The following is a 21,652-nucleotide window of genomic DNA, read 5'->3' as shown; positions in this document are numbered from 1 at the left end:
TGACTAGTCTCATATGGACATATCACGTAAACAGAGTTTATTGACAATACTGATAGTTAACATTTCTTGAGTAATTACCATGTGCCAAGCAGTTTTCAATGGCTTTTCATGTATTATTTCATTTAGTTCTCACCACAGTATGCCCTAGGGTTTCTCACCTTAGCACTAGTGACAGTTGGGGCTAGATAATTCTCTGTTGTTATGGAGGCTGTCCTGAGCATTGTTGGATGTTTAGTAGCGTCTCTGGCCTCGACCCGCTAGCTGACATTAGTGCATGCACGTGAACACACATGCACGCACTTGCTCCCAATTGTGACAACTGAAAATGTCTTCAGATGTTGCCAACGTCCCCTGGGGGAACACCTGGTCTACCAGGTAAGAGTTGGCATTTTCTTCATTATGCAAATAAGGAACTCGAGAAATGGATAATTTAAGCGAATTCCCAAGAACATGCAACTAGGATGGAAGGAAGCCCTGCCATTCACTCCCAGGAAGACTTCCTCAGGACCCTGAGTTCTGAACTACTGCCTCCTCTAGCCCTTGTTCAGTCTGAATTTTTTCTCCTTTGACAGTTTTGCTTTACTGAGAAGGTAAACAACATCAACAACATCTTGGATGGGAGTGTTGCGTACACTGCTCTTGGGAGAATAATTCCTTGTGTGAAGCTCCAGAGTTTTAGGCATTCGCAGTGGCGTCCTTCTGGACAGTTTTATTGTATTGTTACAGTTGTGTTTCATTTATAAGAAGACTTATTGCCCAGCTCCCCACGGTGTGTTGCCATTTTTAATGGCATCTCGCTTCCTTATCCAACATTCAAGCTTCATAATCTTAGAAACTTCAAGAAAAGAGGATTTATCATGAGGTTCCTGGGAGCTATTTTTTTATCTCATAGAAGAAATATAGCAAAATCCCACCTGGATATTTAATCAATATGTAGAATTGGTCTCCTCTGGGCCAAATCATTTTCCACTACGTCACTCTAGGATAAAGGTTGGATTACATGTAGCTTCTATCCACACCATCACTACTGTTACTCCTCATCAAAAGCACTTTATGAGGGAATTCCATTTTTTATTTTTCTGAAAAGCCTTTCTTGGGCTTTAAAAAGTTGTGGTCATAAATGTTCAATATTAAATTAACATATTAAATATTTAAAAATATTGTCCTGTACTCCAGGTTTTCCTCCAAAGAGAGGGGCGCTGGGAACTTGGCCATTCTCTTTCTCGTCTACTTGAGCTAGGTCCGCAGATATTTGACTTTGGTGTGAGAGCGTTTCAGGGTGAAGATTACATATAAACATGTTAGATGAATTACAGTAATGCAGTCTGCTCTTAGTCAGTTCTCCTTGGCTCAGTTTTATATACAAGCTCGAGTATTGAGTCCCTTTCATTGTTCCTTCTGGCAGCTCTGTCTGCCTTCTGCCCCAGGGTCTGGAATGTTCATCACAGCTGCCTTTGGCAATAAAACCCAAAGCATCCTCACGTCCTCATATTTCTCTTCGCACCTGGTCAGCAGTCCACGGCAGGGCGTAGAGCCCACTTGCGTTTCTCTATCCTCTCATCTTCCTGGCCAAATTATCAGCTTCTCTGCAGCCCAGTTGTGCTCCGGTTGCTCCAGTCCTGGGCAGACTGGAATTAAGTCCTCCAATGTTTTTCTTTTTGAGCGAGATAGATTTGTTATGGATGTTATAACATATAACAGTATGAAATGATAGTGTTATTAGAAACTAGTAACACTAACCTCCTTAAATTTGACTCAAAATTATATATTCTTAGTAGTAGAGAAAAGTGCTGTTGAGTTTAAACAATAACAACGACATCAACAAAGCATCCAATAAAAGAGACTTTCAACCTTTCTCAAGGTCACCTTAATTTAAAGCACAGTACGGCTTTGCTTTTGCCATGAGGACCAATTCTAGACAAATTTGTAAGTAGACTTTTGTTTTTTAAACCCCCAGTATAGCTAGTAATGATTTCAAGGATAGCAAGATTTAGAGTCTTAAACCAAAGGGGCCCAATTTGATGGTACAATTTCAAGAGTGCACTAATGGTGGGCCAGTGTGATAGGGCACTCCTGGGCTGCCCAGATCAGGGGCACCATTCTCATGGAATTGAAAGTGAATTGTGGCCTCTGGAATTGTCCAACGCCAGCACCCCTCTTTCCTCCACACCCTGAAATAAAACGTCCTTTCTCCAACACATCAGGGTTCTCCTCTCCTAAGCTCTCTCCAGGGTTGGCCTCTGTGTATGAATAGGAAGTGATCTATCAAGTTCTCGTATCCTTTTCACAAGAGGAATTCGAAGGCTTTATTCTGCAAATCTAGAGATGGCTAACTCATTTCAACAAAGCACTACAAAAATCAGAAAATGAGGATTCCTAAAAGCATGTTAGTCCGGTTTCACCTGTAAGAGGCCAGATATTTTTTCCCCATTGATGTTTCCTTCTCAGAGTTCCATAAAATATTTCTAAAGATGTTAAGGCCACACGTCTCTGAAATCTAATGATGTTTTTATACTCTGCAGTGAACATCTCAGTTTGCAGTTGAATACAAGTCAAATTAAAAGAGTACGTTTTTAGAAATGCTTAAAAACTGTTTACAGACTGCTAAAGAACATTTCACAGACATGTAGTCCAATTTTTAGTGTGTGTATAATTAAATCCCTTTAATGTTTATACATATATGACAAAAACAAAAGAATGAATTGTTCACTTCACCCCACCTCTTCTGTGAAATCCTGTAACACTATTATACCATAAAACTTAGCAAGGGAATTTTTTACTAGGCATTGCTAACCAAGTGCCCTGGAGAAAATAGCCAACTCATTTATGTGATCATTCATTAATCTGGGGAATGAATACATGTAACTGCATTTCTAGAAAAGGCAAATAAACTGTGCACCCAGTGGCAGTTTACATGGGACTGCAACTGATTATTGGTATCTGATATGAGCGAGTGGCCCTCAGTGCTGAATTAGATTTCAGGGCAGGGAGGGCCAGACACGAGTGTTCGCTTTCTACACTCACTTCACTATTCAGCTTGCTAATTTCTCTTTCATTAGACTGTAAACAATCAGAAAGTCTGTCAAGGAGAAGCAGCAAAATTACCCTAGGAATAGCAGAGAGTGGGTTAGCACTCCCTACTAGCAAGACTGTCCTATGTCTTACTTATGTAATTTCCCTTCCTGACCTTGAAATACTCAGGACAATTATGGACACACTAGATAGTAGATAAATACAATTGATTCTCGTTGTTTGCAGTAGTTATGTTCTATAAAGTCACCAGGATCATGGAACTGGCTACTACTGAACCATTGCTCTTAGGGGACACACACACACACACACACCCTCACATAGATTATGATCTTAAATCCTAAAAGCAAGTCATCCTGGTAGATTCTATTTTCTTTATTTTATAAAGGAAAAAAGAGGTTCTGAAGTGTTAAGTGACTTGCTTGAGACCGCCCTACTAACAGATGCCAGAGTTGGGACTCAAACCCCATCCAAGGGGCCCCAGGGCCCAAGCTTCTTGCACTGCACTGCACTGCCCCGTTGTCTCCATCCTCTGGTTATATGAGAGCTGAAACAAGAAGGCGGAGCGTGCCCTTGCTCAACCTCAGCTGGGTGCTGGTAGAGTGACTCAAGGTTTTCCTTGTTCTGAGTGTGTCTACACGTGGGTGTGAAAATGCCACAAGTATTGATTTGGGGGTTACAAATTAATTTTAGCAGGTAGGCAAATTTGAAAATGCAGAATCTGTGAATAATGAAGCTCAACTGTATGATTAGGAGGTAGCCTGTTAAAAGCAGAGTCAGGAGTGCCTACAAACACCCTTTCCACATCTTTTGGCTGGTTCCTTTTCATTCCTCGAGAGACTTGTTAGAGAATTCTTGTCTGACCACCAATAAAATGAGCCCTACTCTCAGCCATGTTCAATCACATTACTCTCTTTAATTTCCTTTATGCACTTGTCACAATCTGAAATTTTTGTTTCTTGACTTGTGCAGCCTGTTCCCCTGTGCTTATCTGTAAACTCTGTGATAATGGGAACTTTGTCTCTCTTGGACCCCAGTGTGTGCTCAGTGCTTAGAATGCTGTCTGATACACTGTGGGAACTCAGTTGCTTTATTCAAATGAATAAATGAATGGATAGATGAATGAGTCGCTAGTCGTATGTAGCTCTTTCAGATAGAAGGCTGCTAGTGTTTTATAAGAGTAGTCATGACTTGAGCTTGCATGACATTGGCTGTGGCACTTGCAGCCCCTGATAGGCATTGGGGCCTGAAAGAAGAAGTAAATTCTGAAAGAATTGAGATTGGATCTAACTTTAGAAGAATTAATTTAGAGTATTTTGCAAAGAGACAAAGTTAGTAATAAGGACTAGAAGACAACGATGGGGTAAAATGATGCATTTCAAGATGAGAAAGGAAGCTGTAACTCCAGATATAGAGAAGAAGCATGCTGAGGACATGAGTGAGGCCGAAACAGAGATGAGGTGAAAGTGACTAAGTTTCTCCTCATTTGGGGCTGATATGCTATGTACTCAGGAGTATAACTGAGATGAGGAGACAAAAGTAGCAGTGAGGAGCCTGGACGGGGAAGAGGGCCCAAGTTTAAGCTGTATTTTGTCCTGCGATGTCAAGGGTTCTGAAGGATAAGTGCCCCGTTTCCAGTGTGGTCCAGAGGTGGGATACAGTAGTCACTTACCACTGACCATCATTCCTAATTGTCTTCATCTCACTTTTGTCTTTAGGTTAGGGACCAAGAAGGAGACTTAAGATGCAAAGGTGGAAATGTAGATCTGTGAAATGTAGGGGTTGTTTCTTGCATCCTTAGATTGGCCCTACTCAAAGCACTTCCATCAGCCTTGGTGATTTCTGATTCAAAAAAACGGGAATCAGAAAGGAAAGCTAAAATCATAACCAGGAGCTACCAGCTTCCAAACCAAACCTGGGAACTAGAACACCTGAACACACTGCAAGTAACCAATAAAGCCTTACATATTTAAATTAATAGCCCATATAAGAAACGAAGTCCAATCAAATCATTAACTTTTTGTAAGTGACATATGAAGCAGCAAAACTGTGGAAAATTTCTTTGTAGTGGAAGAATTCTAGAAATATAGGATAGCGCTCAACTTATTTTATTGTACCTTTTGGAATATAAGAATACTAGAGTTACAAAAATTTGGAAGCTTCATAAAAGTAGAAAAAGAGATTCAACTTTCCTGGTTTCAAGAGAAAGTCAACTCTGTATTCTTTGAAAGATCTAAGGAAAATACTTGGCCTGAAATTAACAGATCATGTTCCCAAATTTCTGGGAATTTATATTTTCAGGCCATGATGGTTTTGGTATCAGTTTCTCAAAACATGTCTGGCTCAACAAAGCAGATTTCAGTCCACTTTTTTTGGTAAGAAAAAAAACCTATCCATCGTAAATATTAAATAGTCAGAATTTGGATTAAATTGAGCCCCATGTTAGAATGGCAACTGGGACACTTTTCCTACTATAGAGTAACCCAAATCCCAATAATTTTGAGAGTGAAATGGATCCCAAACTAAATCATATTCTGTTAACAAAGCCACTTCTCAATGCAGACAATATTACCTCAAATTTGTCTGTGGCTTCGTAATGTTAGTTATTTCCTCATGTATTATTTCATGTGTTTACCACAATAATCCCACATGTCTGAGAAAGCAGATATTATTCACCTCATTTTACAAACTAAGAAAGCTTAGAAATGGAGGTACTCCTTGACTTTCCCAATATCATCATGTTAGTAGAGCTGGTACTCCATACCCCATTTCACAGCACCTACTCTAGAATTACTGGTGGAGACTCATTAGGTTTAGTCAAAACCGGAATATCTTTCAGCACAGGATATGTTAGCAAGAACGTCAAAACCTGAGGACCTTACGATACGGTCAGTTGACTTTTGACGAAAGTGCTAAGGCACCTCAGTGGAGGGAAGAATAGTCTTCTCAGTAAGTGGTGCTTAGACAGCTGGATATCCACAAGCAAAAGAAGGAAGTTGGACTCCTACTTCGCACCATACACAAAACTTAACTCAAAATGGCTCATAGACCTAAGCGTAAGAGAGAAAACTTCTAGAGGAAAACAGAGACGTAAATCTTTATGACTTTGGACTGAGTTTCTTACCTACAAAACCAAAAGACCAAGTCACAATAGAAAAATAGATAAATTGGACTTCATAAAATTAAAAACTTTTTGTGCTTCGAAGAGCACCATCAAGAAAATGAAAAGAGAGCCCACAAAATGGGAAAAAAATACTTGCAAATCACATATTTGATAAGAGACTTGTGTTCAGAATATATAAAGAAATCATACAATTTAATAATTAGAAGATAAATGACCCAGTTACAAAATGAGCAAAGGATCTGAATGTTCATATCTCTAAATTAGATACACAAATGGCCAATAAGCACATGAAAAGATGCTCAACATCATTAGCTATCAAAGAAATGCAAATCAAAACCACAATGAGATACCACTCCATACTTATTAGGATGACTAAAACAAAAAAGATAGACAATATCAAGTGTTGACAAGGGTGTGAAGAAATTGGAAGCCTCATATACCTCTCATTGGCATATAAAATGATGCAGCCGGGAGCCAGCCCTGTCTCCGAGTGGTTAAGTTCTCGCTCCGCTTCAGTGGCCCGGGTTTCGCTGATTCGGATCCTAGGCGCAGACTTACGCACTGTTCATCAAGCCATGGTGTGGTGGCGTGCCACATAGAGGAACTAGAATGACCTACAACTAGGATATACAACTAGGTACTCGGGCTTTGGGGAGAAAAAAAAAATGGTGCAGCCACTTTGGAAAACAGTTTGGCAGTTCCTCAAAAAGTTAAACATAGAGTTGACATATGACCCGCCAGTTCCACTTCTGTTCTCAAGAAGAATGACTACATATGTGCACACAAAAATTTATGCATAAATGTTTACAGCAATATTATTTATAGTAACCAAAAAATAGAAGCACCCCAAATGTCGATCTACTAAAGAATGGATAAACAAAATGTGGTACATCCCTAAAATGGAATATTATTTGGCGTAAAAAGGAATGAAGTACTGACACGTGCTCTGACATGGAGGAGTGTTAACAACATTATGCTAAGTGAAATAAACCAGACAAAAAGGATCACATATTGTTTCATTCTGTTTATATGAAATTCCAGAACAGGCAAATCTGTGAAGAGACAGAACGTAGATTAGTGGTTCCCTAAGCCCGAAAGGAGGTAGATAGTAAGAATGTGGAGTTACTGCAAATGGGTATAGGATTTTGAGGGGGGATGCTGAAAATGTTCTAAAATTAGATTGTGATGGTGATTGTGCAACTCTGAATACAGTAAAAAGCGCAAAACTGGGTACTTTAATGGGCGAATTTTATGATATGTGAAATATATTTCAATAAAGTTGGAAAAATAAATCAATTCCCTCCCCCACTAAGAATAATCCTTAGGACATAATTTTATGTCTACACAGTCCTAGAAAACCAATAAATCCAATACATGCATATTGAGTGCTTGCAGTATATCATGATGGCTACTTGCTTCATTATACTTTACTTTGTCTCTCCTTGGAAGGTCATTTTCACTGTTCTATGCCGGATATGGCACCAGGCGCTTGGGATAGATGCCTCATAACACAACAGCCAAAGATCCCTCCCCTTATGGAGCTTGCATCCTATTGGATTTATGTTGATTGTATGCTCAAGTACAACTTGTCTCCTAGGGCTCATTCTGGGAGATACTTTTCAAGCGTAGGATGCTACTTTCTAGAAATTTCACTTTCTCCATCATGATGTGCCCGTGGTTTCAATATGATCTCATTCTTTTCACAGCTCAGTTGTAGTAAGTTATTAAATTCAGTTTGAGGTGAAAAGGAAAGACAAGACATTTCTTGAGAGTAGTAGAGTTTCAGGTAAATATTTCCGTAGATGTTAAATTTATTTAGGAAGCCTCAGAGGCAACTACAAATGACGACGTAAGTAATGGTAAGAGAAATTGAGCCCAGTGATTAGCTTGCTTGAAATATTAGCCTGCGTTCCACATTCTGTACTTGTCCATCAGTGTATTTTTAATTTTTTTTGTCCATTAAACATTTAGCAAATATGTCTGTGTGCTAATCTGACATAGGACATGATCTCATGGTTTGGTGCAAATGGCCAGTGACCATGGTCTTCTCAATAAGACTTCTTGAGTAGTCTCTCTACTGTGTCTTATAATGATCAAGAAAATAACTCAAGGAATCCTGGCCTCTGGAAACAGGACATGTTTTCTCTGAACAGCCATCAATGGATTTTTATCCTGAGCTCCTGACCCTACTTCCAGTTTATTTCATTCATAGAGAATGAAATTACTACAGTTAAATAAAGTATCCCAAATCAAAAGGGCTTAATGACTGGGCCGTGTCTCCTCCCTGAGATGTGCTAGAGTAATCACTGCTGTTGTCACTCTTTATAACACTGCAGCTTCTTGTGCGCTGCATTAAAATCATAAACCCCATGCACACGATCTTCATTTCCCACAGCTGTGATTTCTGGGTCTCTGTTTGTGAATAAGCATTTCAGAATTGTCATGAGGTGGAGGAAATAGCTTGTGCAGAGTATTTCCCAAGCCCACTTGCCAAGAATGAGCTAATTGTAACCCTCCCTTGCATACAATGAGTCTTAAAAACTTCAAATACAAACCATTCTATAATGATCTACCCTTCCAGGAGAATGACATGCTATCATTGTAGAACCTTGGTCTTTCAGAAGTATACCAGAAGTAAAGTTTTAAATTATGTCATAAGATTAGTAGAACATTCAACCATCCTTTTTCTTTGTTGATGTTTTTATAGTGATGAAATGCAAAATTGAATGTCTGTATTTAAAAGAAAAGTCCAATAAATGTGACGTAACCTTGCTACCTAGGTTTTGGAAAATTTGTGCAGAAGATATTGATAGTAATACATCCTCCATAAAAGAATAATATTAGTTTTTTTTTTAACTTACTTTTTACATTTAACAGGCCAAAATTGCGCTTTCTTTCGAAATATAAAAGCAGAAATTGCAAATATATTTCAAGTGTCAATTTCAAACTATGTAACTTGTAATAGCTATGTGCATGATCTGTTAAGGAAGATTCTGAGGCTGAGTCTGGCTTAGCAGTAAAGACTTCTATCATTGGATAATAATGTTTTCCAGGGTTGCAAAATAAGGAGTAGACGTGTAAGTCCTATATTTGCCATCCCTGCATAATTTGAAGAAGAGTTAACATTTACTATATCTTTTCAGAAATTACCAGAAATATACTAGTCTACATTAAAAAGAGCTGAAAGAACTGAAAACAAAGGCCAAATTAATGTTTACTCTTCTGTCTATCTTGTAGGTCAATGCATCGCGTCAAGAAGCCAAATTGATGGAGGAGTGTGATCTTCTCATTGAGATCATTCAGCAAAGACGACAAATTATTGGAACCAAGATCAAAGAAGGGAAGGTAAGATTTCTAAGGCGGAAGATTTCATATTCTTTACCTGGAGAAAATATCATACTCCCAGGCACTTCAATAGTTTAAGAAATATTAAATACCCCCTTTTTCTGTATTTTCTATCATCTCCTCTTAAGTCTTTAAGATGTAGTTCAGGGGACCAGCCTGGTGGCGCAGCAGTGGCCTGGGGTTCGCCGGTTCGGATCCCAGGTGCAGACATGGCACCGCTTGGCACGCCATGCTGTGGTAGGCATCCCACATGTAAAGTAGAGGAAGATGGGCACAGATGTTAGCTCAGGGCCAGGCTTCCTCAGCAAAAAGAGGAGGACTGGCAGTAGTTAGCTCGGGACTAATCTTCCTCAAAAAAAAAAAAAAAGATGTAGTTCAAAGCCCCTTGGTTGGCCATTTTTTTCTCCACCCCTCGCTTTGTATTATGGTCTCCTATGCATACCTGTAATACAAGGGCTTCTCCATTACCCAACTCCAGGGGGCAGCGTGGAGCTCTATAATTAGCCATTGTTTTCCACCTCTCTTCTCTGTGAGAAGATGGGTTCCACAGAGGAAGAGTTCATTTCACATTTATTGCTATATGCTAGCAATTAACACAGTATTAAATATAGGTTTAAATGAATCACACTTTATATATTGAAATTGTGATGTGGTTTCCCCTGTCCTTGAGTGAATTCAGACAGGTATCAGTTCATGGTGGCAAAATTCCTATAGTGTCACTATATCATATACCCCTTTGTGGATGTATTAATAGTACTTCTTTTCTAATGTTTGTATGTTTAAAATTCCTGTGGTTTCATAGTAAACTATATTTAAAAATCAATTCACAAATTTATATTATATTCTTTATGGCCACTCTCTTATTTGTTCAAAATTCATTCAGAAACTGTTGGTAATTTTAGAATTCATCACTTTATTCTATTTTTAAATGTCATATTTTTATTGAAATACTCATGATACATTTTGTTTTACCCATTTCTGTGCCACCCTCAAAAGATAATTTTATAAATATTTAAAAAAGAGAAACATTTGACATCCAATGAATTCATGAATTTCTGTTATTAATGCTCATAGCTATATTTTAATGAAATATGTATAACTAAATCAAATTAGCAAGTATTAAGCAGTGTACAGAGATTACAATAACTAAGATATGTGCTCTTCTCTTTTCTACAAAATTTAAAAGGTACTTCTAATATTGTATAATGTTTTAGATTAGTTTGTCTATGTAGATTGAAAAATATTTATACATGTAGATTGTGGTGGTGATCAGAAGAGTTGAAGTCAAATCAAATCAAATTGTTCTTAAAGCTATTACAGTGAATTAATAAATTAATATGACATTATTTCCTGGCCAAGGCCTGACTCAGATGTGTCTTCTAAGTCATACAGACTGTACGACTTGGAAGAGCACTTTGCATCAGCCTGGAGTCCTTACAGCATATATTTCCTCTTCCATCATCAGGCCGCATATGTACATCTCTTAATACCTTACATCTTCCAGGTTCTCAGACACATGATTGCCTGAAATACAGCTGCAGTTAATTATTAGTATGCAATGGAAAGTAATTTGTTGCCTTTATATGGTCGTGTGCAGGGATCAGCTCTCAACAGTCATATTAGTTTCTTATTGTTGCTGTACCCAATTACTACACACTTGGTGGCTTAAAAGGACACAGATCTAGTATCTGATCTTCTGAACGTCAGAAGTCCAAAGTCAGTCTCACTGGACTAAAGTCAAGGTTTTGGCAGTGCTGTTTCTTTCTTGAAGCTCTAGGGCAGAATCCATTTCTTGCCTGTTTTAGCTTTTATAGGCCACCCACATTCCTTGGCTCATGGTTTCTTCATCACATCACTCTGACCTTTGCTTCCATCCTCAAATCTCTTTCTCTGACAGACTCTCCTGGTTTTCTCTAATAAGGACCCTTATAATTACATTGGGATCACCCAGATAAAGCAGCATAATATCCCCCATCTCAAGATCCTTAATTTAATCACATCTGCAGAGACTCTTTTCTCATGTAAGTTAACACATTAAAAAAAAAAACTCCTGGGACTGAGATATGGGCATCTTTGGGGGCCCTTACTCAGCCTGCAAAGACACTCCACCACAACTTCCTGGCCAGCATGCCTCCTTTCCCTCACTTAACTCCCCAGCATGAGGGTGTCTCTCATGAGCTAGATCAAAGTAGTGAGGGGGTATCCCCAGTTCTGGCCGTAGTAATGTATGAGGTTCATGCTTTGGTGCACCCACTCCACCCTGAACACATATCAATGATAGAGAACATAGGAAAATAGACCGGCAAAGAGACATAACTGGACCCAAAACAAGATGATAAATATCTTTATGGGCCAGAAATATGACGACACTGCAAAAGCTTTGACTGTGGCTAAGACACAGGCTACTGGGACTTGGTCTGGAAGAGACCAAATCTGCTACACCTTCAACTCCAGTGGGTAAATAGTTCTTGAAGCGTTGGGGTAAAGGGGCTAGAAGTGCTCCAGATGGCATGGGGGGCTGAAATCAGGCTCATTGGTTAATCCCACGGACTGCACAAGGTTTCTCAGTTCATTAAAAGGGACGAAAAAGATTATTGCCAACCATAGCTTTGAGCAATCTTCAGGCCTGGGAGTCTGCAGCAAGTCACTTGTGTTGGAGCCTGGCTCTGCACTATTTCTAATACCTGCACAAAATAGGAGCCTCAGAAATGCAGAGATAACATAGGATTCCTGAATGAGGACCCCCAAGGGCGAAGTGAAAGTGACTGTAAAACCATTAGGGTAGACTAAGCAAGGAGAGTGAGGGAGAAAAACTGTGAATGACTTCTTCCCTTTCAAACTGAAATTCAAACCACAATTCCAAAGCATATAAAGAAATCGTGAATGTCTAAAACTACAACCAACAAAATCAGCAAAGACAGTATCTCACCCCAGATGAAATTAATTTTATGAGAAAATATAAAAAAGGTGTTCAGAGAGATAAATGAAGGAATAACTTCTACAGTAAAAGAACAAAAAATTGTGAAACCACAAAGGAAGGATATGAAATAAGAAAAAATAAATATGAAAATAACAAATTAGCAGTTTTGGAGGTAAAAATGGAGAGACTGAAATTACAAAGAAAACTCAAGCTGCAAGGGAAATTTGGAGACTGAGTTTTAGCCTCCACATAGGGGAGGCTATCTTCATGTAAGAATATGAAATTTGATCCATACTTCATACCAGATACAAAAATTAAATCAAAATGAATCATATACCTAAATGTAAAAGGTAAAAACTATAAAACTTCTAGAAGAAAACATAGGAGGAAATCTTGCTGCCCTTGGGTTGGACAAATGATTATTTGTATACAATGACAAAAGCATAAAAGAAATATTTATAGATTACATAGATAATTATGAATTGTATTTCATCAAAAGTAAAATCTTGTCTTCAAAAGCCACTGTTGAGAGAATGTAAAGATAAGCCACAAATTGGTAGAAAATATTTATAAATTATTTACCTAATAAAATACTTGTATCTAGAATATATAGCAAATTCTCAAAACACATTAATAAAGAAGCAGACAACCCCTTCACCAAATGGATAAAAGATTCGAATAGATGCTTTACCAAAGAAGATATATGGATGGCAAATAAGCACATAAAAAGATGTTCAAAATCATTGGTCATTAAGGAAATGCAAACCTCAATGAGATACCATTACTTACCTACTAGAAGGGTCAAAATTAAAAAGATGGACAGTACCAAGTATTAGTGAGAATGTAGAGGAACTGGAACTCTCATGCACTATTTGTAAGAATGAAAACAATGCATTTTGGAAAACTCTTTGGCAGTTTCTTAAATAGTTAAATATACACTTATCATATGATCCAACCTTTCCAGGTGTTTACCAAGAGAAATGAAAGGATATGTCCATATAAGGCTTGTACATGAATTTTGGGTAAAAGCCCCAAACTGGAGATGACCCAAATATCCATCAAGAGATGAATGGATAAACAATTTGTGGTGTAACCATACAATGGAATAGGATTCAGCAATAAAAAGGAATGAACTATTAAAACATGCAACAACATGGATGAATCTCAACATAATTATGGCTAGTGAAAGCCAGACAGAAATTAGTATACACTGCATGAGTATATTCATATGGAATTGTAGAAATGACACTTTCTAATAATCTATAGTGACAGAAAACAATCAGTAGTTGCTTAGGAATGAGTGACAGGGAGGAGTGGACAGGATGAATTACAAAGGGTCAGGAGGAAAAGTGGGAGCATGATATATATGTTCATTATCTTGAATATAGTGACTGTTTTATGGGTTTACACATATTTGAAAACTTGTCAAATTTGTACTTTAAATATGTGCAGTTTGTTATATGTTAGTTATATCTCAATAAAGCTGTTTGTAAGACAAGTAAATTGTATATTTATATAATGGAACAGTCTTCAGAAATTAAAATTAATGAACTAGGGTGATATGTATTCATATGGGCAAATCACAAAAATATAAAGTTTTATAATGATTTGTATAGAATGAGAAGTGTTATATAAAATTTGATAAACTACAAAAAACCCCATACAGTGTTTAGGCATGTATACATAAACATGCTTGGGAGTGACAACCCTGAATTCAAGAGGGGGTTTTCCTCTGGAGAGGGACATGAATGAAATCAGAGAGGGATACTCAGGGTTTCTATTCTATCAGTAATATTTTACTTCCTTTGGAAAAACCTGCCACTAATATGGTGAAAATATTGAGATTTGGTAAAGCTGATACTGTGTACAGGAAAGTTGATTATATTACTTTAAAAATAGCCTGTATGTTTGAAATTAGTCAATTTTTTAAAAATGCACATTTGCTCAGGGACTTTATCTCAGAAGGCAACATTAGAAAGCAAACGCTACTTGGGAAAGATGAGGGCCCAGTTCAGCTTTCTCTTGAGTTACTACTTTGGCACATGATCAAAGGTAGTTGATCCCAAACCCCAAAATTCACAGTGACTGAGTCCCTGGCCAGGGCACGTGGTGTCAGAGATATGTTTTGAAGAATGGAAGAGCGTGAGTGCCAACACCCTGGAAATCTGAGGTGCTGGGCAGGGAGGGCAAGTGTGGACTCGGTGCCCAGTGCAGGTGCCCAGGGTGCTGGCTGGGCAGTCTGAGGACACTGAATCCAGAGAAGGGACACTGGAGCCCTCTGGCCAGCACTTGGAAGTAGGGAGCTGGAGGAAGAACCGGCAGAATTGTGGAGACCACAAAGGTGGATTTCATCCGCCGTGTGACTTTGCCTCTGTCTGTCTCTGGTGCCAATCACAAGGCCGCTAGACCTGGTGGAAACAAACTTACTGCAAATCCTCCAACTAGGGAGGTTGCCAAGCAGGCGGTATTGTTACACATCAGTACATACTGGCAATTCCTGCTCTCAGACCATTGTGCATTCTTTGAAATAAATAGCTCGACAGCCTTTATACTTGGACAGACTGAAGAGTCTCAAGCCATGAGACTCCCCGGGAAAGAATTGTCTTGTTTCTTCAATAGCAGGGGATAAATTTCATGTCAACACACGAAAAGCTGATGTCAAACTCCAAATTAAGCAAATTATGCATTTTACGTTCAGACACAGATCTACGATAGGAGGCCATAGCTAAAGAGAAAAAGGGTCCTTTCTCTTCACTGCTTTTATGTACTCTAAATCTCCAAAGTTTAAGATAATTAACTCGGAGTAAATGTTCAGGCTTTTCCATAGCCTTATAGAAACGCTGAGTACAGGCCTCACTGTCGGTTCAGATACTTGTGTCAGCTGAGGATCAGTTGTTTGGACATAACAATTATGGGATGGAAATCGTACATATATATAAAAGCAAGTATATAAAAGCATTTAAAATGCATGTAAAGAAAAATAAAGGGCTGCTTTTAAAAGCATGTGTAAGGTGTAGTAAACAGCAAATAAATTGATATAAATAGGCCTATGTCCCCACTAAAAGGAGATTCCAACAGACAGAATATTTCCATGATGAGCATGGAGTGAATTCCGGAAATTACAATGTGCGGTCACACTTCCCAAAGCGAAAAAGAACAGTGCCGACTCGGGAAAATTTCCCCAGCAGCAGTAACACATACCTATAGAGAATCTTCTTATGGGTCAGTATCTAGTATTTCTTTTAAAAAAATCACACTTTATTCATCTTGTCAGATTTTTAAAATAATATATAAGAAAAACCGTTTTCTAAGGAAGAAATGAGTATTTGGCTTACTGCTCATTGTCTGATTCTGAAGTGCTGTACCCTGTAAGATAGCATTTCACAGGGTGTGGTTCAGATCAGGGCCCTGTGATCGGAATCATTTAAGTCGGCAAACTTTTTCTGTGGAGGGCCAGATAATAAGTATTTTAGGCTTTGCCATACGGTCTCTGTTGCAATAGCTCACCTCTGCCCAGTGTTGTAGTGTGAAAGCAGCCATAGATGATTCATAAACGAATGAATGTGGCAGTATGCCAAGAAAGTTTGTTTACACAAACTGGTTGTGTGCTGGATATCATAGTTTGGGAGCACCCAACTTAGAGCAGTGTTTTTCTTTCTTTTTTTTTTTTACTAAAAACCACCGTAAGAAATACACATGACATCAACTGCAGCACAGACACACACACGCGCACACACACACAAAGTTTTACAAAACCTAACTTGCCCTTTCTACCAGGAATCCACTCTGCTACTTTCTTTGCTCCTCTCCTCTTCTCTTCTATTTGGTTTTTAAATGCTAGTCCTGACCATACTAATGATTCATCACCTACAGATCAAAAAACGTTGCTTGTTAAATGCAGATTCCTCCTGCTCTGTCAATTACAACTCCTTACCAAGGATATTGGAGAGTCAGCCCAAACATCTACAGTTTTCCTTTAAAAAAGATCCCAGCTGATTCTTGTGCAATCACGTTTGAAAAGCTCCGGTCTGGTGTATCAGATGGAACTGTACACTGAACTAAAGTGAAAATTATACCAAAAATTGTTTTCTGTAAAATATTTCTATATTTTCAAAGGAAGTTCTCATTTTGACTTGCTTTAATTTACACATGATTTAGGGCCGGTTTTTCTTCTTTTCCTCTTATGTCACTTTTAATTTCCAGTATCTTGATAGAAGCAAAGAAAGTAGAAAATGGAATTCAAGCATTGTTACATCTGTAACTGTGCAGTCACTAACAGGCCTACCAAAAGGATAGGTTATTGACATGAAGTTATTCTAAAGGAGCATTTTGACCTCATTTTTCTTTTGTTAGAATTGTATTAAACATCTTCGATTCTGCCATGTAATTTACGGCATTCTTTGTGTCGTGTGATTAAATGTTCCATTCACTTGCTTTCTTCTAGGGACTCTCAGTTATTTTTTCTTCTTCTGACAATTTCTTATGGATTCATTCTAATATCTTGAAGTGGACTCTGCCTTTCTTAGCTTTATCTCCAGATATAATGATGCTAGAAGCTAAATTCTATTTGGTGTAAAATGAGTGTTATTTTATTCAACTAATGAACACAGTGAATCTGCTGTGGATGGTCACTATAATTATAATGAGTTAAGTCTTTTACCAGGCTTAAGATCACTACTGTTTGCCCCCAAGTTTTGACACTTCTTTCTCTAACTCTTTACTTCCTGGAATTTCTTTTCACTCTTGCCTGAAATCTTATGGCTGTTGCTTCTCAATTCAGCATTAATTTCCTTTGTTTGCTGTAGTATGATGTAGCTGGAATTGGACGTTCCTCAGAGGCCTCAAGTTCTGACATCTCCTTCCTTCCTTTTCTTCGATTAGAGTTGCATGGGGATGATAATGATGACTTGGAGAAAGAAGGAATTTCTTGGAGTTAGGAATTCTGGAGGGAGCCTGAGCCAGCCTTGTCTGTAAGACAGATTAGCTGGCCACCTCCCTACACTTTCACCCAGGGCTGTTTTCCATTCCAGAACGATCATAAAGCTGGCTAAGACCTGTCCCAGGCTGTGTGGATGGGGGCACTAGGCGTACAGCAATTCCAATTAGCAGTCTAATTTTAACTTGGCTTCTGGCCAGAGGCCTTCATCTCACAGCACATTTCCAACACCAGAGCAAACGGTCAGGTGGGTTACCGTGGACTTATCTTGGCCTGCCCCAGAGGTTATGGTCAATTACATTTGAGGGTCGTTTTCAAGCAAGGCGGAATCAGGAATTAGAATGGAGGTTGGAACCAAACATGCGTTTTTATCCCGAGTGGGAAATGCTTATCAAAATAGTTCTTAGTTATCAAGTAAGCACAAAGTGCCTGGAAATGACGTTCCCAGTGAGGGGAAATGGCCCAGCTGTGCTTTTTTTGGCTTTCTCTCATCTGTTCAACAGGAAAAATATTAATCAATGGAAAAAATGCTCCCTTTCTGTTAATTTAACACATGAGTTTTAGATAGTGTGGGAAATAGTAATACTTAATGTTTTTACATCACAATTTTATTACATGGATTGCAAAGAACTTTTTAGAAAATGGGTTTTACTTAAGCCACACATTTACACCTATAGAGATGTTTTATTTTCTTGATGATCCAGCTGAAAAACTGAGCTAGAGAAAGCTCCAGGGTTCCCTACAATCTTACAATAATTGTGTGGAATAGTTGAGAGAAGAGGTCTGGTGACCCTCTGTAACTTGCCGCTGGGCAATACCTTTTTTCCCCATCAACAGGGAAGCAATTCGCAATTCAGTGTTTCCTCATAAAACAAATTAGCAACACTTCTCCAAGGAGATAAAGAATATCTAAGAGGAGAGTCCTATCACTGGGATTTCCATATTTCTATGCCTACATTTTGAACTTTTATCGAAGGATGACTTACATACAACAAAATGCACACACATCAGAAGGGTCTGGCCCGAAGCATTTTCGCGAAGTGAGCCCACCCATATAACCATTTCCATGCCTCTTTTGTTCAAGGTGATGAGGCTTCGCAAACTGGCTCAGCAGATTGCAAACTGCAAACAGTGCATTGAGCGGTCGGCATCACTCATCTCCCAAGCGGAACACTCTCTGAAGGAGAATGATCATGCGCGTTTCCTACAGACCGCTAAGAATATCACTGAGAGGTGAGTGCAGGGGCTGCTGGGAAGTTCTCAGCGGCGGGGCTCCTGTGTCTGGGGTGTGATTGGTTGGCCTTGCCCTGTCTTCCTTTTGTTTTCATTTTCAAGGCTGAGTACCAGAGAGAATAGAGGCTTTGAGTTGCTTTGTTCCAGCTAAAGATGCTTCCCTTTGACATGTCAATGCCTTTTCAGTAGCAGCCTGGAGTTCAAGGCCTTTGAAACAAGAGTCTGTCAGCCAGTTAGAAAGAATAAAATCAGCCTGCTTTTTTGGGGGGGGGAGGGGGGGGCGGGAGGCTTATGATAGCACAAAAACAGCATTTATTGTGACTCTTAGACCTGATCTTATCGTACACTTGATAACAAAGAATGAAAATGAAGGCAAAAACATGAAAGGGAATCCTCTCTTCCATCTCAGGGCCCATCTATTTAAAAAAAATCACCCAGGTGTTGTTCTCTGTTTGGCCTGTTTTTATTTGGTTGAGGAGCTTTGCCTCTCCTGAAAGGTCAAGGCCGACTCATGTGGGAGAGATAGGACCAAAGAGTTAACCTCATACCTCCTTCTTGTAAAATATCCTTTATTCCAGGGTAGGGGACATAAAAATGACATGATTTGAATAGTCAGGTCAGCAGGAAAACTGACGGTGGTCGGTGCTCCTTCAGTACACATACTTGATTGGTATAAAATTTTTTGCCTTCACTGATGCAGACCCATATAGCAGTTTCAGTGGAGCCAAAGAAAGGCATCTAATGCCACTTAAATGACATCTTCAACCAATGCCAATGGCCTTGACTTTTCATTCATTCTAATTTTCAGAGTCGACTGCCCCTTATCCAAAGCACTAATCGCATCTTATCACTACACGTCCCCAAACAGTCCATTCGTGCTGGTCTCTATCCTAGAGCAGGAGTTTGCAAACTTTTCCTATAAAGGACCAGAGAGCAAATATTTTCAGCTTTGCAGGTTATAAAGTCTCCATCACAACTACTCAACTCTGCCATGACAGCGCTACAGCAGCCTGTCATAGATTGTACGGAAACGAATGGGTGTGGCTGTGTTCCCGTAAAACTATTTACGAAAACAGGTGGCAGGCCACATTTGGCCCTCGGGCTGTACTTTGCTAAGCCCTGGCCTAGGAAAAAAAATATTCACCATCTTATGACTTGAATTTCTTCAAGGAAGGAGAAAGAAAACTAACATTTGTGGAGTGCTTGCTTATGTTGGACACGGTGCTAATTCTCAAACTATCACATAGAAGTAGGCATTGATATTTCTGTGTTCACTGTTCTTTCAATGAAGGTAGTGTGCAGTGTTTTTACAACTCTGGTCTAGTGTCTAACCAGCTTCATTGTGTTATTTCTTATATTTGAGAAAATTTCCTTCTGCAACTGATTAGATACTTAATCTCTTCCAAAGCACGTGGATAAACAGCTGGTTATCATCCCTTTTATATCCTTAGAATGATCTCCTCCCTACTCTAAGAGAAGCCAATTTCTTTCCACATGACTCCTAGGTTCCAAGTGTTAAATTGTCTTTGCTGCTCTGATCTGGACTGTATCCAATTGCCTTATATTCATCCTAAAGTTAAAAACTGCAAACGGCACTAATAGTCCAGTGTACCCAGGACATTCTACTCGACAACATTTATGCTTATGTCGTGGTTTCCAACTGGGATCCAAGAGTACTTTTCTCCAGCTATAAATCATGAGATGTCCAGATGAAATGGCTACTATGAGCTGTGTTTCTCAGCAATCCCTAAAAATTCGATCAAGTATAACATGAGTGAATTCTCACCTAGCGAGGGGAGAGAATGTGGCAGTTAAGATAGAACATTCTGAAAGAAGACCTGCAGTCGAAGTGTAACACAAGGGCGTAAAACGCAAGCACAGAAATGCCCGTATATGTGATCTCCCTCAGATCCAGCAGGCCATATCTGGTCCCATTCAGCTCTACCTGTAACAAGCCCATCTCATCAAGAACGGAAACATGACCTTGATTTCTCTTTCTGCAAGTGCGTTGTACAATGCACTATATTCTCAAGCCTCACTAGTATATAGTTCTTGGTGCAATTGTATGTGTCCTCTTATAAAATTCTACTAAATAAGTAAAACTCTTCACTAAATCTGGCATAAGAAAGTTGGCCTACTGCTTCTGAGAAAACTAAAGTTCCATCAAGGTTGAATACATAGTCCCTGTACAGATTTGCTGGGAGCCTTTGTTCCTCTGTTTCTGCATCCCCTCTCTTTCTGTCTCTCCTTGTCAATCCTCTTCATTGATCCCAGAGCCCTTCTCTCTTTCCAGCAACTGGAACGTAGCAAAAGGGCACTGGGCTTGGACTAGGAATTGGGAACAACCTGGTTGCAAATCCCAGCACTGCCGCTTGTTAACTGATTCTTTGGGTTTATCCATGAGCTATTTTCTACTTAGAAAATTGGGCTCATAATAGCTACCTCTATCTGTAGTTGTGATAACATTGCTGATGACTCCTAAGAACAGGCCTTAAGCATCATAGATACTCCATAATGTTTGTTGGATTTATGTTTTCGTAGTTTAGAATATCAGTATGACCCCCTCCTTGTATGTCTTTATTCCAGTGCTGGTCTCTGTCTACTTGTTTCTATTCTTCAACCCTTTACTTAACATTCTTCTCCAGGATGTAACTTGATAGTTCTCTGCCTCCTATTGTGTTTGCCTTGTGCTTTGGCATATACTTCTAAACCATCTTTATTCTGCTATGCAAGGGTGGAAAGCCCAGAGCAAACTTGATCCTCAGGCCTTCCTAAAGTGCGACTTGGATGTGATTTTTCTGCATCGTTAAATCACTTAAAATGGATACGTTTGCCTACAAGCTGAATCAAACTGCAAAAAGTTTTTCAATTAAGAAACATCAAAAAAACCCAAAAGGGGAGAAAGCCTCAAGCTTTACATTGTAGGAGATGCATATGCTTCAGAATCAAGCGTTTAGCTCTGTGCTAATTGCTTAGTAGTAATTATGGATGGCATTGGGGCTGCTCCTTAAGACTTGTGAGTCTAATTTTGCTCATATGCTGCCAGCAGGCAAGACGCCCAGCC

The 21,652-nt window shown here is 39.1% G+C and overlaps 1 protein-coding gene across 6 annotated transcripts in view; it reads left to right on the top strand.

Annotated features, from left to right (window-relative positions):
* The window catches only part of MID1 (midline 1), a 345,700-nt gene that overhangs the window by 286,200 nt on the left and 37,848 nt on the right, over positions 1-21,652 (top strand). For all 6 annotated transcript variants that reach the window (XR_011499667.1, XM_014855401.3, XM_070502346.1 and 3 more), the window contains 2 exons: positions 9,392-9,499; positions 18,440-18,588. Coding sequence is in view for 5 of the 6 variants with exons in the window: in XM_014855401.3 (XP_014710887.1) it covers positions 9,392-9,499; positions 18,440-18,588 (257 nt within the window). In the remaining variant the exon portion in view is untranslated. The remainder of the gene's footprint in view (positions 1-9,391; positions 9,500-18,439; positions 18,589-21,652) is intronic.

Source organism: Equus asinus, chromosome X (assembly GCF_041296235.1).
Source record: "Equus asinus isolate D_3611 breed Donkey chromosome X, EquAss-T2T_v2, whole genome shotgun sequence".
In the NCBI taxonomy this organism is placed as follows: domain Eukaryota; kingdom Metazoa; phylum Chordata; class Mammalia; order Perissodactyla; family Equidae; genus Equus; species Equus asinus.
This window is presented reverse-complemented; position numbering and strand designations above follow the sequence as displayed.